A 27,937-nucleotide genomic window follows, 5' to 3' on the forward strand; every position below is an offset into this window, starting at 1 on the left:
TGCATCTCCAGCAATATCTCTCTGGCAGACAGAAGCCCTGCTGCTTTACACAGCTGGAGGGCGTCTGAGTTCCTTTCCTGGCTCTGGTGGTGTAGGCTGGGGAGTCCAGCTTGGGGTTTAGACCCCACATGTTTCAGGGGGAACCCCCGGCTGCTGAATATCCCTCCTGCACTTCAGCTACTGCCTGTGGGAGCTCATCCAGCCCTGGCGCACCTCCTCTGCACTCCCCACAGTCACACTGTGGTCAGGCGGTTTCTTTGGTCTGTCTCTGGTTATAAGGCTTCTCTCCAGCTAGTGTTCAGCTGGTTATTCAGGATGATTTCTCTACAATTTAGATGTAATTCCAGTTTGGTCCTGGGAGAAGGTTGGTGTAGCTTCCACTTACTCCTCTGCCATATTGGATCTAATCATCGCTATTTTTAAAAAGGGTTTTAACATATGTATTCAATGTGAGGATAAAGAAAGTACTTAATTCAATTAGTAATAAAAAGTTTTGCCATGGTGTAATAGCTATGATGAAAAAGGTACTTTTTAATACACTTAGATTTATGATATCAACAACCTAATTTTTTTCTTCAAATTGTTTAAATAATCTTTGAAAATTTACTAAAATCACATTTTCAAATAATAAACTAAATAAGTTTTGGGAAAAGAATGCTTATTTTCATTGTTCACTATCAGTCTGGGATTATTGTCTGTTGATTATAATTAATCGAAATGAAAAATGAAATGAAACATATATCAATTTGTTAATATACATATTATATTCACTCTCATCAAAACAACCTAATTACTTTCTTGGGTATCAAAACAAGTATGGCATTAATATGATTAGTGTAGGAAAACTGTAGTCATGCTTAATGAAAATTAGGCCAGTTCTGTCAGTGTTATGAGCAAACGGGGTAATTATGTAAACTTAATGGGGAAATGTAGTAGCTACCACATATTCATTCAGCATACATCCTTTTAAGCATTCACTGTTTATGATAAACATGGGCATGCACATACTGTATAAACTGTCTGGGTTTGTGTATGCACCTGGAAGAAGGACATCCATCACATGTTTCTGATGCATTTCTGATGCATTAGGCCAGGACACATTTTTTTCTAAGGTGCTCTGCATGCAGATCCTGTTAACCAGAGGTTACCCAGCACTTTCATCAGTAGTTTGTGCTTTTATACACACTGAGCATTACCTGGCTGTCAACAGTTTACTACTGTGCCATTGCTTTTACTGCTCAATGATCATAAGCAAACTGATTAAATTATTAAACTATGTCCCTCAAGTTCAGGGTTTCAGGTCTTAGGAATTAACTATCCACATCTTCTACTGCTAGCAGCTTTTAAGTTAAAGATGTGTAAGGCATAGGAATCACTTGGCCATAACCCGCATGAAGAATCATGGAAAAGCTCCTATGACTCCACACTGAACCAACAAGAAGGTTCATACTCCTACCTTAGCTTCCATGACTCTGCCCTCTTGTATCAAAATGTGTTGCAAACCTCAGTTCCCACCACATTTCCTCCTATGTACTACTACATCCTGCTCTCTAGCCTACACTATACCACTCATGACCCAGGTAGTTCTTGGTCCTGTTCAAAAATTGTGCTTTCACCTCTTTCTGGAGTTTTGCTACCTTCTCTTTTTAAACCCCACCTCAACTACCACGACTCTGGCCGAGTGTCCCATGCTTACTTGGAGTGGCTGCTCTGCCAGCCTCCTGGAGCTCTGCACATCTGCTTACTATGACTCTGAATGAACTTGTAGTTCCCCCCTTTCAGAGAAAGGGAACTCAGCCTAAATATAGGTACTAAATATATATGTGATACATACAAAAGTTAGAATGAAGCTCCGCAATTTGCAAATCACTTTTATGTTTATGATTTCATTTGTTTCTCCTAAGGTGATAGATGATTTCCCTTTTACAAAATGGATCTAATGTTCACAGAGATCAAGAAATACGTCCAATGTCAAACATCTAGTAACACTTGATGGAGCCAGGATTTAAGCAGAGACTGTCAATTTCAAATCGATAGTTTTATGTAACTTAGAGAAGAGAAATGAAATAAAAAGGAGAGTTAAATTATTGCCCAAGGATATAGGATTTGAATTCAGTTCTGAATCTAAGCCCAGTAAATTTCCCATTCTATCAGGAGAAGTCTAATGCTATAGTAAAAGAAAGCAGCTGATATTTTGAAATTGTAGATAAATCAGTGGATTGAGGCAGCTATGCAGACAGCTTCATTATCATATGTTGGGCATTACAGAAGTAGACTACCTTTACACATAGAAATACATTAATAATTGGCCATTAAATAAACCAATCAGATAGGCCATAAAAGGAAGCACAACCACTGTAAACCCCTCTCTTCATTTAATCTATGGTCCTTCAAGTCCCATAAAATTGGCCTAAGTGTAGTATACACAGAGATTACGCAGCCTTCAGAGTATAATAAAATGTGCATAAAGCCCATAAACAGTACAATCCTATAATATATATTTAACTTAAAACTAAAATGCTAGCTATAATCAACATAGAGTATGACAATTTAATTTATAATTATCTTACTTTACTTTTTAGTAATCATAGCAGACGTTAGAGTAAATTTACATATTCATTTTTTTTCAAAAGAGCTTAGTTTAAGTATTTCATTGTGTATTTACATTTTTCTGGATTAAAATATACATTTGACATTGACCTTAGGATCACAAATAAAGATGGTTTCCTCCCCCAAATAGCTGTGGTAATATCTGAATATTTAAAAATATGATAAATTATTTCATCTACGATATTACTATGTCTCTTGTTCTCTCTTTCTTTTAATGTTTTTATTTACCTTTGAGATTTGGCTTTGTTAAAATCCCTTAGACTTAAGGGGTTTTACTGGGTAAAATGCAAAGTGAGACAAAGTCAATTCCCTAGTGAAAACCAAGGGTGAGATAAAGAGATTTGATGACTGCCATATTTTATGGGCTCCACATAGAAGGCGTTGGATGGGGGAGACTTTGTCAGAATACTGTCTGAGGTGAAAAAGAGGAAAAGGTGGTAGGAGTTAGTCCAGCACTTATGTTCTTAACAAGGGACTATGACGAGAACAGCTGCATCACACATGTTGAGTGATAGAGCAGGCTCTCACGTAAAAATCACAGCAATAGTGATGATGGAGTGTAAGAACAGCTACATTAGGATGATATGACAGGTTCTACTAAAGATCACAAGAGTAACGATAACCACTTGAATTTGTAGGTAGAAAAAACAGAACTGGATTGAACTAAGCTATTCAAAGTTGAAAGGGTCTGAGAACCTCCTGCTGAGTGCATTGTGACCCCCAGCTCAGAAGGTGAGCTCTCGTGGTCACCCAGAGCTGCAGGTGACCTGAGCAGTCTGGAGCCAGAGGAAAGCAAAGGAAATGACTGCTCGGATGTGAACTTCATCTTCGCCGCATGCTTCCCTTAGTGAGTACGGGAACAGAGGTGGCCATAAGTCACATTCTGTATTGATCAAGATAAAACGCCCAGACAGAGAAAACAAGCGTAGTCAGAAGATGGGAAAAATGAAGAAGGCAGGAACTAAGAAGCACTTAATGAAATTCATTAAAATATTGTCCAGGGTCTAAGAAAGGCATTATTACTTTTAATAATGCATTTCTTTCTAATTATTAACTTAATAAATGTATTGTAGAAGAATTGGAAATATGTAAAGATGTGTCAAAGAAAATGACTCAATCACATAGCTCAGAAAAAATTGTTTTGTAACATTTTGCTATATTTAAGAAAATTATTTCTTTTATTCTCAGCTATGTTTATATTAATATTTGAAAGGCTCATAGTATATAAATGTTGTGTTTCTGCTTTTACACCTAATATAATATTGGGATACTTTCCTTGTTAAAAATAGTTTTGTTATACATACGAGGTCTGTCCAAGAAGGTATCCAGCCATGTCATGTGTGAAAAATAGAAATATTTATTGAAGAAGAGACAAGATACAAGAAACATTGTACACAGGACAATGATGCCTCAGTCCCCCTCAATGTTGGGACCTCACACAGTTCTCCTAGTCACCATCAGCTGCCCCATCATATTTTCCTGAATCTCAGTGATGGTCTGAAATCTCCTCCCTTTTGAGGGTGATTTTAGTTTTGGGAAAAGCCAGAAGTTGCAGGGTGCAAGATCTGGGCTTTAGGGGTTTGAGTCACCTGAGTGACTTGATGTTTCTCCAAAAAACTATGCATGAGACATTGATGCATGGGCGGGCCGAGCCCACTGTTGTGTTGAAGCTGCCATTCACCAGCTGTCTGTAGCTGCAGCCTTCTGATCAGAGGAATGTTTAGCTTAATGCAAAATTTGATGCAGATTCATTGCTCTACTCCGCTCATCCATTTTGAATACAGCAACCACACAGTACATAATACATATGCTCACTCAATGGCATCTACTGCCCCCACTGACTAGTACAGTGAAGTCATCGTTATTCACACATGCACATTCCAGTCCACTCTCCTTGGCTGCCAGGTTACATCTATGTCACATAAAATGTTATATTAACAATGGCTGGACTTTTTCTGGACAGACCTCTTATATATCACAAAGTGATATGTATTTTAAAATTTTAACTATTTAATTCATTGAAATTTTTGGTTTATAGAGGAAAATTAGGATTTAACTTCGAGGGTCTTCGCCAAATATTCACTAATTGTCTAAGATCCTATTTTAATGATAATTTTTATATGCTCGGTACATTGTATACTGAATATGTAATGTGTCAATTTCTACTCTATTACTTTCCGTGATGGAGTTCTATTTGTCATTTGTTTCGTGTCTTATTTTGTCTGACAATTGTTAAAATAAGTTTTGTTTTACCAAATTATAAAAAGAGTTCACAGGGCTAAAACTTCCAGGAAAGAGGGGTGACAGGAGATCCTCTGTATTGCATCTGAACATGGGACGCATATGTACAGTCTCAGCTGTGTTGTGGCCTGTGTCAGATGTCCCTGAGATCATCACTCCATGCAGCCGCCTACATTCTCTGACGAAAACTTTCCCTTACGACCACTACATAAAGTTTTCCTTAACTACAAGATTTGAACGCATCTCAGATATTTTCAATTACACAAATAAAATGTCCTCGCATGGCTATTTGAAAGGGTAAAGTGGAAGTGTTACTCAGCGTCTGGAAGGGAGTTACTACAGCACGCGCTGGGCAGGTTCCTGGCTCCATTTTCACTCCTCAGTGTCTGTCCTGTCACTTCTTTCAAGTTTAATTCGTACTCTTCTGTCGTATTTTGTTTATCCTTGTACAGTGGTTTAAATGTTTTCAGGAAAAATAAGAATATAAATAAATCAAACCAAGTGTGGAAATTAAACCTGGCTCCAGCATGCTTTTGCTTCATGTTCATGTTTTTTTCTGTTTTATGTACTTATGTCTTTTGTATGTTGCATAACTATTTATACCCAGAACTAGAGAAATCATGGCAGGCTTGCTGTGTTGCTGTCTTGATTTTAACCATTTCTCTACCTTAAAGGGACATGTTACTATTGTGACCTTTAGCCCATGCACACTCTATATTTCTGCTAACTTAGAATAATTTTTAAAGTTAGTTTATTATAACTAACATTTCTACTCAAATGTTTATTTTGTGTCATCATAGTAGCCCCAATTTAAATACTACAGGTTTCTGTACATATAAAGGAAAGCAAATTTTATATTTTCTGAAGTATTCAATTTTCTTACTTAGTGAGAGTTTGTCATCCCCAAATTATGAATTCTTGAATTTCAAGCTGAATTTGTGCTATACACCTTGTATGTTTGAACATGGGGTTTCTAAGAATTTTAGTTATCAAAATAAAAGCATTCTGGAGAAAAAATATTAATCAACTTCTGCCAAACATAAAGAAAACATACATATTATAAAGAAACATATTATAAAGAAAAACTATGTTGTCTTTATAAACATATTATAAAGAAAACTATGTTGTCTTTATAATATAAAGGGAAAAAGAGAAACAACTTACTTCTCAAGCAAAGGAGATACATCCAGAATGGGAGTTTTTCAAGGCCTTGAGAAGACACAAAGGCGATTTAGAAGCTGCGGGTGTTATTGTGATGCTCTGGAAACCGTGTGAATGGGAGACGCCATTGTTAAAAGGTTGTGTGACCTGAGTTTGTATTAAACTGAAATAGACCAGAGAGAAGGGGCAGAGCTCGAAAGTGAGATGAGTGCATAAGCACATGTGTACCCATCCCTCTTTTGTCCACACAAAAGGACAAAAAAAACCAGGACAAAAAAAGAAAAACTACTATAGAAAAAAATGTCTATAAGAATAGAAAACTGTCACTGGAGAGTGGGGATTGTTTTTCCAAATCTCATTTTTTATCTTAATTTTTAGAAAAGGAAAGGGAAATAAAGATTGTTTGCAAAGATTGTCACAGGTCACAGGAACTGGAATTCAAAGGAGAAGCATCATTGATGTGTGAAGCAGCCATTGCATGAACCTTTTCTTTGATATAACACGATCAGCTTATTTAATTCCAATCTGGAATATATTCGTGGTTGATAACAGTTTTAAGATTCAGGTGAATCCTCCTTCTCATGCGGTAGAACTCATGAATAAGAAATATGTGTCAGTGCATGTCACCTAACTACAGATATACGCAGTGAGAGAAGCTTTGGTTACTTCTGATGCGACATTGTATATTTTGTGTCATCTGCGTAAGGGCTACATTTTGTTCACACAAGTAGGGCTTGTACTGAGTGAAGCAGAGTTACAGAGCACAGATTCACAGGAGAAAGAGGAAGGAAGGGCAAAATCACTTTAATTAATATTAATGTTAGTTTTAGAAAACAAACTCTATGCAGTTTTTGTGTGCCTTGAATTTTGTCAGATTCAAACCGGCTTTATCATATGCTTGATTATGCAATAAAAATAATGGGTACATGTAGACAACGTAAATAATTTTTGGAGTTAAATATTCAGTGAGAATATTCTTTCAAACCTAAAGTTAAAAGTTATTTACTTTAATGAGAAAGACTGAATACCAAAGACCACGTAGTGCAAATAAATACATATTTAAAAGTAAGAAATGTGAGTCATTTTGGCAAAATGTTTTTGATTCATTAGAGAATTTAGTGTTTCAGTGTTGGATGAGTAAAGATTAAAAAGAAGTATTATAGTTTAGAGGTGATGCAGCCTCCAGAGAAAAATATGTGTGTGTGTATGTTTATGTATATATATCTATATATACACACACACATATATACAGTCATATGCACACTATTTTCCATCTAATTTGCTTTCTCTCATAACTTTATCCTATAATGTTAGTAATTCATCTGAAGAAAGTTTCATTGGGTGTTACGATTGCTTAGTTCACATCCAATATGGCCATGTGAAGACAATGCCAAAGAGGCCCTCCTGCAAAAGAGTGGATGAAAGGTTACGTGGAGCTTTTTATTCAAGCTCAGACACTGCGGGACACGCAGATCTTTCTAAGGAGAGAGAAGTTGTGCGGGAGCAATTGAACTATTTGCAATCTACAAAGCAATGCTAACAAATATATAGGAGAAGATAAAAGTCAGTTTATTTTCTAAAAGGGTAAAGACTTAAGAAAAAATTCCAAGTGAAATGCAGGACAGAACATGAAATAACGTGACATTAGTTAACTATTAGGGGGCCACCTGAGGTATTTCAAAAGGTAAACAAAAACAGGAGATTGTGATCGGGCACAAGGTCAACAAAGACACAGAGAACTAGAGCAGAAACATGCTTTATGGCATAGAACAAATTGACAAAAGCCTACGCTAGATCGCCCAATAGAAACATGAAGCATGTGCCTAGGGCACCAGAGAAACAGCTGCATCAAACTGGGAGAAGGATAACAGTAAAAAGAAAAAAAAAATGAAGGATTTTAAAAATAATTGTATATTCCAAAGTATACATAAAAAGAATAGCATCTAAGGTGGGGTTTGTGGGAAAAAACCCAATCCTGTTGGGCTGTCACGTACACCGTCTTTCATTGCCCACTAAGCAGGGTTAGCACCTGACCATGGGAAGAGTGGCTAATGGTACAATTCCAAAGCATTTGCTTCTAAGAAGCTGTGGTTTGGAGGAAGCTAGGAGTGTGGTCTAGAAGTGCTGGTAAAGAACATAGAGGAAATATAAGTCATTAATTTATATATTAACTAAACAAATATTTACTACACTCTGAGTATGTTTCAAGGTCTTTTGGGCACTGGGAACACATTAATGAAAACAACCTCCAGGTCCAGAGGCAGGTGGAATTTGTGTCAGTAACCCCAAACAAACTTAACTTTTCCATTTTATATGTGTGAATTAACATGTGACAGATGGGCACAAAACTTAAAAATAAATGTTATGCATGCACCTCCAGGACAGGGTCTACTTGCTTAGCATTCATGGCGAGCTGTTAATATTTAGGAAAGAATTAAGGGGAGGAAGTTTCAGGCTCCATTAGAAAGAAAAGGGACTCAATTTCCTCAAGGGATAGCTAGTTTAAGCAAGAAGATAGAAGTGTACATTGAAAAGACTGAGGATATGAAATAGTTAGCTGACGACAGGCACTGAATTCCAATGCATACAATGGAAAGGATATCAGAGGAGAGTGAGGAAACAATTCTGATTGGTGGGTATGTATACAATATCTAGAATGCAATGGTTGGCTTTACTGTGGTTCCCCAAATGAACACAACAACGGACAGTCTTATGGTATTAATAGTAATGACCTCCTAAGGATGGTAAACAATCAGCCCCAATGTGGGCACTGAGTTCTTAGGCAGAACAAAAACATAGATCATAAGAGCCATGACAATTCAGATAATTAGGAGTGAATTTACTGTTGGATACATCATCGAAAGCCTCAAGTCTAAGAAGAAATAGCCTGCTTAGAAATGAGTAGGAGGAAATGAGAGCAAGAAGTAGAGGTGACTGCATAGATAATTGCCATATATTTATATTTACATAAATAACATTTATTAGTAAATGTTATTTATATAAGAGATATATATTTGTAATGAATATTAAGAAAGTAGGCAATACCTTTGGGTGCAGACATATAATTTGTTATTATAGTTTTACATATACCTATACTATAATAAATATGTGTAAGATAGTAAAGTTACACTTATTCTGGAGATACATTAATATTCTCTAAAAAGAGCTTTTATAAACTTGTCAAAAATCTGGACAAAGATAATCAAGAAAAATATTAAATACTTTTTTGCAGTAGTTATGGCTTTCATATAAATATATATTTTGTGTTTCTAGGCTAAAACATTTCACCTCTTACAATGCCAGTTGATATAATCACCATAAATTTCCAACAACAACTTTAAATTTTAAATTCATGGTTAAGAAGTTGTAGTTAAACATGTATTCATACAATAATACATAAAATCACTATAATTAACTCACTCTACATTCTTCAAGAACAATTTTTAAATGTCTGCATTACTTAGTTTAAGTAAGAAAAAACACTTTTTAGATCCCTCTGCATGTGTCTATACATTTAAGAAACACATAATTTAGGCCTGCATTCTTACTAGCCAGTGGGAGAAAATTTAAACATAAGCAAGGTGGGATATATCACATCTTAGTGTAATTATTTCTAATTGTAACTACTGAATAGCACTTTAGATTTTTTTGCTAATGTATATTATTATAAATTCATCATTTCCTTTCTTACTCAAAACAAAAAGAAACTGACATAACCCCAAACCAAACTGAAATAGAAGCATCACAGGAAAGCTCACTCTTCATGTGAAAACATTAAAATATCTCAACTGAGTGGTTTGGGTAACTCATAAAATTTGTGTTTTATATAACTTAAAAGGGGGGGGGGATAACCAGCAGTTGACATGGTAGGTAGTTGGTATATACTGAAGACATGAATAATCAATTTCTAAGTAAAAAGCCATTTTTAGTAATTCTGTGGTCAAATCTAGTAAATGATTCAAGGCATGACATTTCCAGAAGTCGAAATCCTGCAGGAGGCACATCTCCCTGCGGGACACGTTCTAGGTTGTGCGGCGACCAAAGGCCAGACCCACGGATCCGTCACTCCATGTTCCTCGTCAAAGACAGTGCGTTTTACTTCCTACCCAGGACACAGGTTAACAAGTTCTGCTCTTATCGACACATGTCGGGATTCTGCACGAACACGTGTCAGACAGTATGAAACAGTATTTAAAATTTCTATGGAAATTTATTCCCTTATTGCAAGGGCGTCCAACCCATGGCACAAGGCCGCATGCGGCCCGGGATGGCTATGAATGTGGCTCAACACAAAATTGTAAATTTACTTAAAACCTTTTTTTTTTTCTCATTAGTTTTTGTTAGTGCTTGTGCATTTAATGTGTGGGCCCAAGACAACTCTTCTTCTTCCAGTGTGGCCCAGAAAACAGAAGGGTTGGACACCACTGCAGTGGTTTACTGAACAGAACAAGTTCACCTTTACTGTCTAAGTAGAAGTATTTTGTATTTAACAACATGGTTCTATAAGAAAGTAGTTTAATTACACCTAAAACTTTATTACTTGCTATTTTTATATCAACTAGTTTATATTTTCTATTTTGTTTCGATGCACTTGGACATTCAAACTATTTAAATAACAATTAAATCAAATCTTAGAGTTGTCTTTACATGAAAACCATTTCAGTAACTCCAAAACCATGTTTTGGGGGCATGCCAATACTTGGTTTTTGGTATTTCACATAAATGGTTTAAAACAAGCTGGGTTTTGCAGTCATACATAAAGCATAAATAAATAAAATATCCTTTTGATTAAATGATATTTAACATACTTAAAATAGTCAAATATTTATATTACTCTACAATTAGAGCTTAATATTTAAACTCCCTTCATTAATACTAATATATACAACACCATGTCAGAATATACATATGTGTACACACATATATGATTAAACCTTAAATATAAAAATGCGTTATACATTTTAGTTGTTTACCTCATATGGACTATGCCTAGATATTATTTTTAACATATATTAATAAAGAAATGCATTAAATACTTTTAGTTATTAGCAGTAAGTTAGATCACAGGTGGCAAACACAAGGCCCATGGGCTGAATCTGGCCTGACACCTTGTTTTATCTGGCTCGACACCTTGTTTATACCCGGTGGTGTCACTGAGCTCTCACTTAACTGTTAAGGAGTAGTTACACTTATACAGTCCTAAATTACATTTAGCCCTTTGAAGGCAACTGCAAGGCTGATGTGGCCCCCCATGAAAATGAGTTTGACACCCCTGAGGTAGACTAAGACATCTATGGACCAGATTTTTACATTGGAGTGGAAAGGGGGTATTGCATATATTTTATGTTAAAGTGCTTGTTTAATAGGAGGTAATAGAGTAATGATATAACATGTTATAAAATAGCCATATTAAGTCTTATTGGAATATCATTGGCTCCATCAATACTCACCCAAAATCTTTCTAATATATAGTTTTGCTGTATTGTGATATAACAGTGTAACTTGTTTTATGTAAGTTAGATACAAATTATATAACACATTTACATAAAACAAAATGTATAGAGCTGAATTTAAAATCTTAAAGATATGTATCTTATATCGATCCATCTATGCACACTGATATAAAAGAATGTTTGCATCAAATTATTGCAGATATTGTTCAAAATATTTTTCATAAACACACAAAGTCATATTGGTTTTGAGAGAGCTTCTCAATTTTTTAATCACCGTATAATTGCTAAATGAAATCCAAACCGGTTTAGTATATATTTTCTCCTTAAAACAAGCACTCCTTGAATAATGCTTATTAGTTATTCACTGTTTGGGGGGAAAGACGGCAGTAAAAAATGTATATCATATTTTCTTTTCATTCACTTTTGTGCTTATCTATATTTTATACTCAATAATACTTAGCTATAACTTAAAGTCTATATTTCCAGGGGAAACTGTTAACTTGAATATAAATGAAAATCCAAGAAGATGTAAGAATTGATTTATTATTCTTAGAAGAGGATAAATTAATCACAAGAGGTCAATTTCAGAATGTTACCATTTCTTTTAATGTGACATAATTATGTTTCAAGAACTGTTCAGCAGTGCATTAATACATACCTGAGGTGCCTTTTTAAGTAAAAGAAGGGAAACTGGGGGGTCTTTACAAGACAGGTATTAATGTACTAATAATCTATGCCCTCGAGTCTTCATACTTCTTACATTGTTTTAAGACCATTAATATTGTACAATATGTTCTTCATCTCTAAAATATCCAACTTTGCAAATGAATCAGAAAGAACATGAAATGTATTATTGATGAGACACTTCATTTTATAAATACTAAACTCCATTTTTATAGCTTATTTGGTGTTATCTTATGATTGCTAATTTTATAATAAAAAATAAATTACTTCCATTTTAGAGTCCACCTGGGTGCATTATTTGCCCAAAATAAATTTATAGAACATGTTATTGAAAGAAGATAACAGCATAAGAGAATATTAATATTTTGCATTTCTTTTTTTTCTACATTTGAACTGTTTCCATTATCTATAGCCTTCTGTTCCCTCCAACTCAGCCCAGGAGTTATAATTGGAAAATGAATTATTAAATTACAAAGAAAGCAATGCTGTTGGGCAGGAGGGAACACTGAAATATCTTCAATGGAAATCACGCATTAGATGAACAATGTTGAAAGCATTCCTCATTTTACAGCTCTTCCTGACATTCCGATTGATGAATCTGGTTGGAATAGCCTTTTATAAAGCTTACTTAGTGTTCCAGCATAAAGAGAACAAACCTTTTGCTTTTCAGGTGTCTCAAAATGTAACAGGTGATTTGTTTTTTCTTTTTCTCACAACCCACAATACGTTGGCAATCCCTAGTGGCTTTACCTACCAAATCTATCCAGAATACAAATTCTTATTACCTTTTCTGTTCCCATTATGCCTCACGCCTTCACTGTCCTTTTGCCTGGCTTGTTGCAATGCTTCCCAGCTGGTCTTCCTGCCTTTACCCTTATACCCCCACCCCTCTTCTGCCACAGTTTAAGCTCAACTCAGTAACTAGAGTCAGTCTATTCAGCCAGAAAATATAAACTGGCTCCACTGTTCAAAACACTTTAGTGATTTCCCATCTCATTGAGAATTAAGGTCAAAGTCTCTCACATGTGCTATGAGGCTCTGTGTTATATGTGCATACCCAGGTAACTACCTGCCTTACCTCTACCATTCACTCCTCGGCTCATTCTACTCCAGTCTCACTGTCCTCCTTGCTGTTTCCAAGTCACTTGAGTCCTGCTACCACCATGAGCGAGTTCCCTACCCAGAGGAGCTTGGAATGTTCTTCTCCTGGACAAGTTCTTGTCGTCACACCTACTTCCAGTTATCCAAATGTCAGCTTATACTGAGAATTTCCCTCACCACCCTGTCTCCTTCCTCCCTCCCTTCCTCCCTTCTTTCCTTCCTTCTTCCCTCCCTCCCTCCCTTCCTCCATTCCTTCCTTCCTTCCTTCCTTTCATTTCTTTTTAATTTAGAAAGTCCCAGAGGTAGAAAGAAGTGACTCAGCTGGGCTGTGTGGTCTCAGGAAATGAGTTACAGAGCAAAGGAAGGGCACTTGGAGCTAGGAGAGAGAAAAAAGGGGGATGAAACATTATTTAAGCATGCATGTGCGTGACAGAGAGAGAGAGAGAGACAGGGAGAGAAATGCCTGAGTATCCTGCTTAAAATTGGAAATCTTTACAGTGCTCACCATTCCTTTCTACCCTTCCATACTTTTTTCTTTACAAAGCTTATCACCCATAAATGCTGAACATATAATTATTATTTTTCATTTGGCTTATTTTCTGAGTCCCAATAGAATGCTGTCTACATGAGGGCAGGAGTTTTTGTGGGGTTTTTTTTTCTACTGTGTTCACTGCTATAAGATACTGACTAAAACACACATAACAGACTAAGTACTAAGTGTGGATTTATTGGATCTATAAATAAATGTTTCAAAACTTGTCAGGGCAGCCACATGAAAGGCACTACTTGTATTCCATCAGCTTGACTGCAATCTGCAAAACTGATTCTCATCAGTAAATATAGTCAATGCTACTATAAAACTGAGATTCTTAGAGCATTTTATTGTTTAAACGAAATAATTATTACTGAATCAGATTTCCACTAATGGAGATAGTAATGTACTATAGTTGAATATTTTCTTATAATTTACAGCTACTTTTAGAGACATTCACTTGCATGTAAGCCAGTTGTTCGACATAAAAGCTTTATTACTAGCAACTAGGACTTCAGAGGCTCCAACGGCATTGCCAGCAAACATCAAGGAAAATCAGAAGGAGAAAGGAGACAAGTTAGAGGGGGTTGTATAGCTACCTATTATCAGCACAGAATGTCTATTACTACCTATCCAAATAATTGTGAGAATATTGCAGGGCTTGTCTTTGCTGCCTTACTAATATGTCATGAGGGGAAAATATCACCTAAAAATATTCACCAGGTGCCTACATTGAACTGGACAGGCTTGAGTGCTATAACAAATAGACTAGAAATATAATGTCTTAAATAAAATAAAATTTATTTTCTTATTGCTAAAGAATCTAGACTAGAGGATGTTACAGGCTAATTGGAGGTAAGGAGTGGGGGGTGTGGAGTGGCTTTACTTTGAACAGGCTGACAATTGCTCTGTTATTTTCCGTAACTGGCTTCTAAGATAACTCTGGTCATTGCCATTGATATGCCAGCCCACCATAAGGTGGGGGCGGGGGGATATACAAATGGTATATATCACTTCAACTAATATTCTATTGTAGATAATGTAGAGAAACGTAACCACACTTAACTGCAAGGGAGGCTGAGAAATACGATTTAGGCAGACAGCCAGGTGAGGAGAGAGTGGATTCTGACTACAGCTAGTGGTATCTGCCACAGTTGGCCCTTTTGCTTACCAAATATTTATGCCATCTTTCCTTCCACTTGGACAGTAGTCATCAAAACCCTTTGTCCCCCCAAAAGGAGATGACACAAAGTCCCACTCATTTACTGCATAAATTTCACAGTTTGTGATTCTGCATGATGCAGAGTCTGCCCCGCTGGGTCCAGAGGTGTCACTTGGGCTCCGGTGCCCCACAAAATCAACGCCAACCCTCACCGCCTCCCTCACCACCACAAACACAACGTAGAGCGGTGAAGCAAAGACAGAACAACTGCAATGCGAGCTCCGGTACAGGAAACAGAAAAAGGGGAACACACGAGAGTCACTCGTCCAAACAGGTAGAATCCTGGGCAGGCATCGCGAGAAACTTGGCCATGGCATGGAAGAAAATTCTTTGATTGGATCTGCTTCTCTCCCTAAGAGGAGATCCTTTGTGTGTGGGTGTCTGTGGCCCCTGGCTTTGTTCCACAGCAACGACTTTCCTCGTCCATTATCTTCAACAGCCACACCTGGTGGCGAGGGTGGGGGAGGGCGCTGTGGTCTGGGCCTTCTATGGGGATCGTAAAACACTGAAGTTCCCTTTTTCTGGGATGTAATTAAGGGCCCTGAGGGTGATTTTTTTAAGAGTCATGTGGATACAAAGGATAGATTCATGGTTTCTCTGCCCATATAATTCTCTCACAGACTTAGTAGGTTTCTGATATAGTATTTGCTTTCAGTCAATGCAATACAGCAATGATCACAAATTACTTTTCTAAATAAAGTTTTTAAACATGCTTCATTTTTCTCTCTCAACTTAATCTTGAAGTCATCTGAAAATATACATTTGGACATAAGGGCAACCAACAGATTTATTTCCCACTGTGGGGACCCCGAGCTGTTGAATTTTATAAAACCCTCTTCTCCCATCCTTGTGGCAACCAAAGCAGCTTATGCCCGTGCAGTGTCTCGTTAAGAGAAGTGGGGGCAGCTGCACTCAGTAGCTTCAGCTCCAAGCCCTTCCACTCAAGCAACAAAGCAGGCATGTGGCTGGCCTGCCTTCCAAATACCACAGTGAGACTGTAGTATAGCTACTCAGCTAAGTATCCAGATACCTTGAAAGAAAAGCAGCCAGAAGTCAATCAGAACACCCTATCTGATATTATAAATTGTGCATGCAACACATATCCTCTGACTGCTGCAAAATTGCTACATATTAAAATTCCTTTAATCTCATTGAGGGAAATAACAGAGCCTTTGAATTTTCTAATAACTATAATAATATAGCCAGACACTAGTAATTCACTTCATGAATACTTATTGATACTCTTATGAGTTAAAGAAACGCAAATTATTTTTGTAGCCAACTGAGATATTTTCTGATTTTCCTATCCTATTTTCATCACTTTGTAGATTCATATAGAATAAGGCAGCAAAATAAAATAGCCAAATAGAAACAGACTCACAGACAGAGAACACACTGAGAGCAGTCAGAGGGGAGGGGGCTTGCGGGGCCGGGTGAAAAAGGCGAAGGGATGAAGGGGAAAAACTCAGAGACACAGACCACAGCACAGTGACCACTAGAGGGAAGAGGGGATGGTGAGAGGTAGAAGAGGGTGGGGGGGTGTAAATGGTGATAGGAAGCAGATCGGACTTGGGGTGGTGAAACAGAATATAATACACAGATGATGTCATAGAATTGTACACCTGAATCCTACGTAATTGTATGAACCAATGTCACGCCAACAAAAAAGAAAAATAAAAGCAATTTCATTATAGTCTGAATGTTGATGGGAGCAAGGAGAATATTCCCTTTTATGCAAATGTTGATTTTTTTTGTTTATCATTAATACCACCAAAATACTATTTGCCAAGCAGCCTCTGCTTAGATTACAATAGTGTGTGCATGTGTGTTTTAAGATGGATTTTTAACGAATATGTTTGAAAAGTAAGGTAAAATAAATCGTTACAAATTGAAACACACACAAATTTCCACTTTACATACACAATCATGCAGAAGATCATCAAAGTACAATACCATTGTTAATTATTTGTAGAAACCTTGCAGAGTGTTGATGCAACCAGACTAAGGGTGCCACAGATATTGTTCTTATTAGCATTTAGTAAAAGTGCCTTTTGATCTGGATTTCTTACGTTAATTATAATGACCAATTACCCAACTTTGTGGTGAGGAGCTAATTAGATGGTCTCGGTAGACAATGTCCAGTTCAGGAACAGTTGAGGGGCAAGGGCCATGGGCTCCAAGGGAAGGGCAGAGTGTCAGTGAGAAAAAGACATTCTAAACTCTTCCCATGAACAGCAGAGTCTGTCAGTGTGATTTTTCTTACTAAGAAGGATGCAGCATCAGGATAAGAGGCTATGGCCCAGCACAGTACAGCTGCTACCACCACAGCCTGGCTGCCTCCCCCCTGAAGTCACTCAGCTGGTTCCAATAACCTTTGACATTTGAAAGTCAGACAGTAGTTTTAGACGTATCTACACAGCATGATTCATGAGTAATCATAACTTACAGTTCAGTGCTTTGATGATAATTCTGAAAGATATATCAATAACCACTATATAAATAATCAATGTCTCCCTTTTCTGTCAAAATTTGTCTATTCCCTCAGCTTCAAAAGTAGTATGAGTTTTTGGTTTTTGATGATGAAAGTGAGCTCTTGACAGTAATGGGAATTTTGAAATGCAAAGAATTTTTGGCATCAGAAGAAATTTTAATCTGTTATATCAACATCTACTGAGTATCAGTTGAAAGACAGTATTTGGATATTAGGATCATGGAGAAAAGCTGTCAAGTTTAAGTGTCTGAAATCATACTAAGAAGGGCTGAGTGTATTGGGAATTCATTTTTAGCCATAGTTTGGTTTAAACACTATGACTGTATAACATTTAAAGATATGTTATATTTTAGAATGGGTCAAAATCTTCTATTAGGGTCTTCATCTAAGTCAAAGGCAATAAAAATTAGAATTATACACTAGTGTTGAATTTTAGCTATATAAGATGATTAAACTCTAAAGATATATGTACAACATAGTACCTATAGTTAATAATACTGGATTGTATGTCTAAAATTTTTCTAAGAGGCTAGATCTTATACTAAGTGTTCTTATCTTAAAAATAATAATAAATAAAGAGGGTAGGAGGAAACTTTTGTAGGTGATATATATATACACACATACACACACACACACACACACAACATAGATTAGTAATTTCATGATTTATACTTATAGGTTGTCTACCTGAAATACAACTTTTTATATATCAATCATAGCTCAATAAAATGGTTTTTTAAAATTCCAATAATCTATTATAAGAAATATTTATGAAATCTGGTCACATAATTAAAAATATAACATTAAGAATTACCTATGAATTATAATTCCAAATAATCAAATGGTACCCATTTAAAAATTAAAGCATATCTTAAACTGCCACTATTTTAAATACAAAAGGGTCTAAAATTGATTATTCATAGCCATGTCTCCTCACACAGTGTATTACAACATTATTTATTGTTTCTTTATAATTCAGGTGGATTATGTTATTTATCCATTGATTAAAACCTTTTACCTGCCAAGATCTACTCAGGATACAGAATTTGCCTTTATTATTTTAACAGTAAGGAGTTAATATTAATACATGGGATCATTAACTATGCATAAGTTGTTAACTAGGTAACCAAAAAAAGAAAAACAAAACATTAAGGTATCATGGAAAATCAACTGCAGTCCTACTTTGTAGAACTGAGTGGACAAAGGGGATAGATGGGAATTAAAAACTTAGAAACTCGGAAAGGGGTGCCCACAGAGCTGAAACTGAGCCCTCTGTGTGTGGGCACTTACTTTTGTGCTGATGTGGGTGTTCTGCAACCCAGAGGAGGGGTCATGCAGAGCTGGGAACACGTACTTCTGCAAAGAGGGCACCTTCACACAGGCCAGAATGGCCATCATAAACAAATCAACAAACAAGTGCTGGTGAGGTTGTGGAGCAAAAGAACCCTAGTACACTGTTGGTGGGAATGCAGACTGGTGCAGCCACTATGGAAAACAGGATGGAATTTCCTCAAAAAACTAAAAATGGAACTGCCTTTTGGCCCAGCCATTCCACTGCTGGGATTATACCCTAAGAATCCTGAAACACCAGTTCAAAAGAATCCCCCAATGTTCATAGCAACACAATTTACAATAGCCAAGTGCTGGAAGCAACCTAAGTGCCCATCAGTAAGTGAGTGGATCAAAAAACTGTGGTACTTTTACACAATGGAATATTACTCAGCAGAAAGAAAGAAGGAACTCCTGCCCTTCATGACAGCATGGATGGAACTGGAGAGCATTATGCTAAGTGAAATAAACCTGGTGGTGAAAGACAAATACTATACGATCTCACCTATAAGTGGAACCTAATCAACAAAACAAATAAGGGAGGAAAATAGAACCAGAGACATTTAAATAAAGAATAAACTGACAGTAACCAGAGGGGAGGGAGGAGGAGGGTAATGGGGGAAAGAAGGGGAAGGGTCATCAAGGAACATGTATAAGGGACCCATGGACAAGGACAACATAGGGGAGAGGACTGAATGTGGAAGGTGGGGGTGGGTAGGGCAGAGGAGAGTAATGGGGCAAAATAGGGACAACTGTAATTGAACAACAATAAAAAGGGCACCTATTTACTGGGGCTAATGTCTTTAATGATGGCACAATGCACTTGTGTGTGCAAGTGTTGAAAAGACTGCCAACTGGAATCAGCTGCTGTGATGAGAATGCCCTGCTGTGGTTCAGGTGAAGCAGTGCTAGGCTGATGCTCACTGAAGCAAGCCCCTCTTCCTTCTCCAGCCTTGCCATCTCACAAGTAACCCTCATTGCTAAAGCCTAAAAGAAAGTCAGCTGGCAAAGCAAGAATGTGGTTTGCAAATATCCAGTTCCCAGCATCACTAAAACAGATGTAGAAGGGTGAGTTTGATGCTCAGAAAAGAACTAGCATAATACTTGCACCTGGCATTAGGAGGTAATCAACTTACACATAGGAGAGAGCCCATACTCTCAGTGAAGCCTCCCAGAAAATCTGCAGGCTTCTTGTCCCTCTTCTAAATAGGTTACCCATGGTTCAAGGAAGAATGGAGAAAGTTTGTTTCAGGTTGTACACATGCCTTCAAAGCAACAGTGTCCACCTATAAAATGAGCCCATTTCCCTCTTACAAAATAAATTACAATGGCTCAGTGACAACTATTTACCTAAATTTTTAGCATTCTTATGAGTTATATTTAGAATGTGGGTATAGTTCAATAATTAAAGTGATCAAAAGTCTGACTGTTGAGTTAGAATACCTTAACTAGCAGAAGCAATCATGATATTTAGGAGTAGTGCTTTATATCCTATTTGTATACCTAACGACAGTAATAATCATCCAAATGCACATCAGTCACATGTATTCTAATACTGTGAACATAATAGATTTGTGTGTCTTGAATTATGAACAAAATGAAAAACTTCTTTTTTCATGAGATATAGTATAGGACTTTGTGTACAATGAATTGTGTAAGTTCTAATTTGTGAATTGTCAAGCATTTAATCTGGGAAAACATTAAAATTAAGCATAAAGCAAGTAATTATTTCTGTCATATTTATGTCTATTCAATTGTTAGTTTGATGATACAAAGATAATAATCCTGTACATGGGAGAACTAACAACCTAACTCTTTAAGATAAGGATTTGTTTCTACCTTGCTTAAAACAAACAGCTTTCCAATGAAGCAATTCTAATCTTATTACACAGGCTTGATCTAGCTACCTACCTTTGGAAAGGACTCATTATCAATAAAGACTAATGGAGTTAAAAATGGATTTCACAGAGACTTTAAGTAGCTCTCTATAATTTTATCAGCTAACAAGTTTTTTTCAAAAAATGCTTCCCCATGGTAACATTGAGGGGAAACAAAAAACATTACTAATGTGTGTTTTTCAAAGTACAGGATTAATAACGTTTAAAGTACTCCTTACCTATTCACGTCCCAGATTTTGCTGGTGGTATCCAGTGAAGAAGAAGCCACAAAGTCACCACAGGAATGCCACGTGCAGGACCACACTGCGTGCTTGTGTCCTTCGAGGGTCAAGATGCAATTGCCTTTGGACAGGTCCCATAGTTTAACTGTAGTGTCACCACTGGATGTAGCCAACTTGTTGCCACTATTTACAAAAACGTTAAAAAGTGATTTGTTAAAAAACAGATTTACAATTAATTTACTTTTATAAATGGCTTTATTCTGTGAGTAATTTGGATGTATTTGTTCATTTTACTTATAATGGCATATCTAAATGCCTAAATCTTATTATCTTAAGTATACACAATTAGATGCTTGCTTGTATTGCTTAGTAATTCAAGTTGATGAAACAGCCATTACACATTTTCTAGTTCTTCTATATTCTCTAGATTAATTCCCTAACCCTGTATCTTTTTCAGCATGTGTTTGTTAGGTTCAGGGTTACATGTTAGGCTCTGTGGATGATGTAGCCTCCAAATGATGAAAAGTTTAGACATAGGCTAAGACAATTTCAAAAACATAATACAAAATAGTAGGTCAGTGTCGCTTATGTTTATATTAATTAACATAAGGAGTCTGGTTTGGATGATGAAGAGGAAGAAGTGAATCAGGAATGAGGGGTGTTTGAGCTAGATCTTGAGAGATGAAAGATTTGAAGTGCTGGGTAGTTGGGATGAGTCACTGGGTTTTCCATCTAGATCATTAGCAGACGTTAAAAAAAACTGCCTTTCAAGTGCTGGACACAGAAGCTACTTTAAGAAATGAGTGGGTGTCAGTAACATAAGCGGAAATATCTACTTTTTTTTTGGTAAAATATCTGATGCAAGAAGATTTCTCTTCCATTATCTCCCATGTTGTCCAGGATTGCATTATCTTTCTATGTGTTCTATTAGTAACATCTCTCTCGCTGAACATAATAAAATGCTTATTTTCTCTCCTTCCTTGTGTTTTTGATGAAGAACTGTTTCCTCTCCCTGTTTCTACAGTATCAAGCACTATGACTGACCAATTGAAGTGCTAAGTAATAGTTTCCAGAAAAAAAAGTTTGAATGAATGAATGAATGCATGCATGCATGCAGTTACTCTGTCACTGAAGAAGAAAAGATGCCAGGTCTTCCTAAGAGACAAAATGGCAGGATCAAGAGAAGGGTTTTGCTTGATTCTTTTTTTTTTTTTTAGGGGGGGTGCTTATTTCTGTGCTGAGAGAATTAAATGTTTATGTGCAGATGAGAAACAGCCACTGGAGAAGGAACTTAATAAAGGTATCAGGAAAAGGTGAATTATAGAGTTGAAGAAGTTCTCAGTAAAGTTAGAAGAGAATATTTTATTGTTCACATTAGTAGAGTTGAAAAAAATGCTGTGTTACAGGTAGTTCTTTACTAATAGATAGAAATTAAAAACTGTCCTTTGCTTTGTAGCTGTTTTGTTTTATTTGTACATGTATTTCCCATTCAAATTTTTATGTTTTAATATTAAAGACTAAACATAGATTTTTGCAAAAAATATCAAAACAAATATAGAAATAAAGAGTAATTTAACCATGACTATTTCTCAAATCTTTCTAGTAGCCTAACAAGCTCTTATGGATATAAATCTTGCCCTAGAATAGAATTGCTGTGGTATATTTCTGCCTATGGCTGCAAATCCTTTCAGATAAGTTACATATACTTCTCTCCAGTTTTAAACTATGTGTGAAACAAAAATCACAATAAAAATAATTACAAGTGGAATAAAGCCATTGCAATTACCTTTTATAAGTGCCATAAACTGATTTTAGCCAACAATAGATACAAACAATATTCTTATAACATACTGTGATTATGGTTTATGTGCATGAACTCAACCAAATGCAAAATATATAGAATATGAATTTCTAAATTATTTTCAAAAGGCATGATTTGAAATACAGAAAACTGTATGCTTTGGATTCATAAGAAAACAAAGGCATATTGGAGGGCTGAGAGAGGGGGAAAATGGTGAATTAAAATTCCAAAATTGCTCTCAGGTATGCAAGGGTCAGGGTTTCCTTCCTCCCACACAAATAGGAGACGCTAAACCCTCAAAAAGAGCAAAAGCTAATCCAGGTTATTAGCATATAGACTCGATCATTCTGACTTTAGGCTCCCAGCACTGTATAGATGAAAGTCAAACAAATATGAGCTTACAAAAAAAAATTACCAATGAGAAAAAAAAGCCACGACTGAAGGCAAAGAGATAAAACAAAACAAAGACATACACCCTAAGGGATCCTAGTTGTTTTAACTACAGGGCAGAGAATGTAACTATGCATGAAATGTGTAAAGCAAAAGCGGGCAATAAAGGTTATCAAGCAACAGAATGTTATAAAAGTGATGAGATCTGAAACAAAAAAAGAGCACTTAGCAATAAAAATAAAATTACTGAAATTAACAAACTTGTGGGTGGGTTAATAGCATATCAGAAATAGCAAGAAACATAATAAATGAATTGGAATATAAATCTGAAAAATAAACCACCCCTACCAGAGTAGAGATGGACAGGAAATGAAAGTGTCTTAGCCGGCTTGGGCTGATTTAACAAAATACCATAGGCTAGAAGTCTTAAACAACAGAAATTTATTTTTTACAGTTCTGGAGGCTGGGGAGTCAAAGATCGAGGTGTCGGATAATTTAGTTCATAGTTCATAGTAAAGGCTCTCTCCCTGGCTTGCAGATAACTGTGCTCTTTGTGTGTCTTCACATGGCAGAGAGAGAGAGGAAGCTCTGGTGTCTCTTCTTCTTTTTATAGGGACACTAATCGCCTTACGGGGCTCTATCCCGATGACCTCATCGAAATATAATTACCTCGCAAAGCTCCCACCTCCTTATGCCAGCACATTGGGGGTTATGGCTTCAACAAGTGAGTTTAAGGAGGATGCAGACATTCAGTTGATAACAGTATAGAAGTTAAGGAGTAGGGACGATGAAATAAAAAATATATTTTTCCTAACTAAAATCTCAAAAGAGGATGGTGTAAAAGGATGGGTGCAACACTCAAAGAATTAATGGTTGAGAATTTACAAAAACTAGAAAATTTAAGAATAGAATTATATATTCAGGAAGAAAAGTGTGTACCAATCAGGGTAAACAGTATGAACAGAAAGCAATGTCCACTTAGGTAAATTTCAGTCAAGTTCAGAGCACCACGGGCAACAATAATAATTAGAAGAATAAAGAGAACAGGAAAAAATAGGAAAGGCATATTATAGTGCATACTATGTGATAGAATCCTACTGGGCACATTTTATATATTGGATCTTCATAAGCATATAGGATGGGCACCAATATTATCTTCAAAACACTTGAACTGTTGAACACACAGCTAGTAAGTGGCAGACCTAGAATTTCTTCAAAGACCTAAGAGAAAATAATGTTACTCTAAAACTATCAAAACTTTCTCTGAAAACAAAGGAAAATAAAAATATCTTTGGCTAAACAAAGCAGCCCTCCCTAGCAGGAACGATTAATACTGAGAATGTATCTTTCAGGGGAGAAAAAGATCCTAGCAGGGAGATGGAAACCTAGAAGAAAGATCTGAAATGAAGGCATGGTGAGCAGAGAATTTGAAAAACATGTCAATATCTAGACTAGATATTGGTGTCCACAAATAGTGCCTGAAAAAAAATAAAAATAAAACAACAATAGTACTGACAATAACGGTCCTGTGTTGTTCAAAGGGGAAGGTGGTACACTGATACTCTTTGGACATTTTAAAGTTATGTCTGAACAGTAAAATGTCAGGGGTAACTATTATAATAACAGAAATAAAGTGTATACTTTCTAACCTTGTATAAGAAAAGAAGTGGGTAAGGAAAGCTAACAACTATACACACCCATCCAAATTCTAAACATAGGTCCAAAATAAAGCAAGAAAGGAAGAGGGCAAAGCACTAGGATGAGTGGTACAAATAGAGAACAAACAAAAGCCATAGTAGAAATAAATTTGAACACAATTATAGCAATAAACAAAAAGATGGACTAAACCGGAAGCTAAGAGACAAATATTTTCCAGTGTGACTAAAAGGAAAACAATTCAGCTACATCTTGTTTACATGAAGCACACTAAACTTTTAAAGATATACAAGGGAGAAAACTGTACTTGAACAATGATTAAAATAAAATTAAAAAAAAAGATATACAAAGATTGGAAGAAAAGGTTCTTAAAAAGATACCTAAGTAAAGGAAATGAAAATAAAGATGAAGTAGACATATTAATGTCAGACAAAATAGACCACAGGGCAAAAGTATGTTATTAGAGACAAAGAGAATTCCTATGTAATCACAAAATGTTTCATCCCTAAAAATGTTTAAAAACTAAATTTCATAAAAATATTAAATGTATCTAAGCTAATAAAAAGTAAAAATTTGAACCACAAGAATAAAAATGACCAATCTATTCACAGAATGAAAGATTTATACACCTCTCTCAATTTAGTTTTCCAATTCAAAATATAAATAAAGATATAGAATATTTAAGGAATTAAAATTATAAATTTTAAAGGCCACTTATAAAATCCTTCACAAATAGGTAGTGACTACACAGTTAACAGAAACATATAGGGAACAGTTATAAAAACAGATAATACAATAAGCCACAAAACTAGTCTTAACAAATTTAACGTAATTGTTATAAAAATTGTATGTTCTTCGTCATGATTTAATTGATGTGAATAACTAAATTCTATGTTTTTAAAATCTGTGTTAACTTTAAAATAGTTTTAAATAACATATATTAAAAAGAAATATTACTAGATATCTTCACATAACTAAAACTGAATAAAAATGCATCAAAACTATGAAGTAATTTCAACATAATATTTTGAAGGCAAATTAATTTTTAGCCTCTTTATAATGAAAAAAGACAGCTGTTATTTTTTTGCTAAACATAAGACTTTAAGTTTAAAAACATGTACTATAATAAAATGGGACATCAATAAAGATCAATGGTCTATGAAGAAACTTATAAAATAAATTAATCTTTGCAAGGCTGAAAAAATGAGAAAAATGAAAAGGTTCTCTAAAATGGCAATCTTTTAAGCCAGATACTAAAGAGATTTTATAAATGTATAATGTCATTCTTTATAATTTTTTATTTGATAATTACATTTACTTTCATAAAAATGTTGTTTATATTAACATGAGTTTTTTTTTTTGCAGATTATGAACAACCTACAAATAAATCATAGCAAATTTGTTTGGGTTGACTATACTTTGCAAACAGTGAGCAATAAGTATGCAATGTATTTAGAAATACTTTATATACCCTGTAATTGCTTTATGTCATATTTTGCATGTTTTTATGCAAATTATTGACCTTTTTCAGACTTGAGCACATCACTGCAGAAGTATTTGAGCTTGTTCCTTTTGAAATGACTTCAGTTTTGAGAACTAAACACATTACAGGTTTCAGATTGACTCTAATTACTTGTTTTTCAATGACGTGCTAAACGTGTTTCATGACCAAGGGTAGGACGGGGGGGCTCAGAGCCCCCTGTGCCACAGAGTAGGACGTGCAAAGGGTGAACGCAAGGAGACCTGTTTGTCTAGTTCTGCTGTGTTAGACCACCCACGTGACCTTGGGCAGACCATTTATCATTTATATTTAACATCTCTGACATTCACTGTCTTGATTTGAAAATAGTTATGCTCAGTATAACTTAAAGTGTTGTTTTGAAGATCAAAGACGAGAATTCATACACCAGCACGTTTTAGGTCTAGGTACTACTCAAATTTAAGTTTATTTTTTAAAAAGATTATCTTGTGCTCTCTAGTTCAGTTTTTACATGGAGTTGATTAGACCCACATTTCTATAAACAGTGGAATAGGATCATTACTCCCATTAGATTGTGGGCCCATCTACCTGTGCCAATGTACTCAATGGGACTATTTGAATTTATAAAAGGCCTATGGGTCACAATGTCCTCACTGAATTATACCAGCAGCCTCCTAACTGCTTCTGTCCTAGTCAGGCTATAGTCTCTCTTTCAATACACAAGCTAAAGATTCCTGTTCACGCTGTTCCTCTGTTCAAAACCCTCCATTGGCTTCTCATTTCCCAGAGGAAAAAGCAAAATCCTAACAATGGAATGAGGCTCTTCACGATCTTCTGACAACCTATCTCATCACTACTCTGACCTGTCCTACTACTCCGACTCTCCCACCTCCTCTCTGCTCTAGCCACACAAAGCCTTTGAACTTGCTCTTCTTTCTCCAAAGAATGCTCTTCCCAGAAAAGTAGCGAACGACTGGTTTGCTCCCTTTCCTCAGCACTTTGCAGGCAGACACATGGAGGGGGGGGGGGGCTTCCTAGAATGCACTCGTGCAATCTCTCTGGTGACACACGAGACTCCTATCCTGTGCAATTTTTTTTTTTGGTAGCATTTACCACTATTAACTTACTATATACATTACTGAATTCTCTTGCTTACTAACTTTTCTCAAGCTCTCATGGGTTTGTGGGCCTCTGCTTTCTTTATCCAGTTCTTTACTCTTTGGCATATAGATAAGGAATGCTTTTTAGTTAGATTCCATACTTTACCTTAATCTAGTTCTTTTGGAAACATTATTTACAAACAGCCTCAATCCCGCCATCTTGCAAAGTTTAAAATTACCATCTCTGTGTGTGTAGAATGTGAGGACCTGGCTTTCACCCCTTTTCTCACAAAGTTCCTCTTCTCACGGCACCAGACACAGGACCTCTCCGTTTCCAAACCTTTGCTCCTGGCCACGTGGGTCACTGGACAGCGAAGCCACTCTTTATTGAGAATGGTATTTTTCTCATGTACTGTTTCAACTTGGTCTTACACGTCACCAAGTCTGTTTACATACTGAGGACGTTTTTACAGCTCAGTTTGTCTAGCGCTTTTGGGTACCTTCCCATTGGTTCTGTGCTATAATTAGATTATCATGTTTTTAAGCCCAGTTATTTATTCAGTTCCT

At 36.1% G+C, this 27,937-nt stretch overlaps 1 protein-coding gene across 4 annotated transcripts in view; it reads right to left on the reverse strand.

Annotated features, from left to right (window-relative positions):
• Positions 1–27,937, reverse strand: part of SPAG16 (sperm associated antigen 16) — a 738,021-nt gene that overhangs the window by 340,746 nt on the left and 369,338 nt on the right. For all 4 annotated transcript variants that reach the window (XM_028509493.1, XM_028509494.1, XM_036022886.1 and 1 more), the window contains one exon: positions 20,941–21,126. In XM_028509493.1, the coding sequence (XP_028365294.1) occupies positions 20,941–21,126 (186 nt within the window). The remainder of the gene's footprint in view (positions 1–20,940; positions 21,127–27,937) is intronic.

Source organism: Phyllostomus discolor, chromosome 4, assembly GCF_004126475.2.
Source record: "Phyllostomus discolor isolate MPI-MPIP mPhyDis1 chromosome 4, mPhyDis1.pri.v3, whole genome shotgun sequence".
Taxonomy (NCBI): domain Eukaryota; kingdom Metazoa; phylum Chordata; class Mammalia; order Chiroptera; family Phyllostomidae; genus Phyllostomus; species Phyllostomus discolor.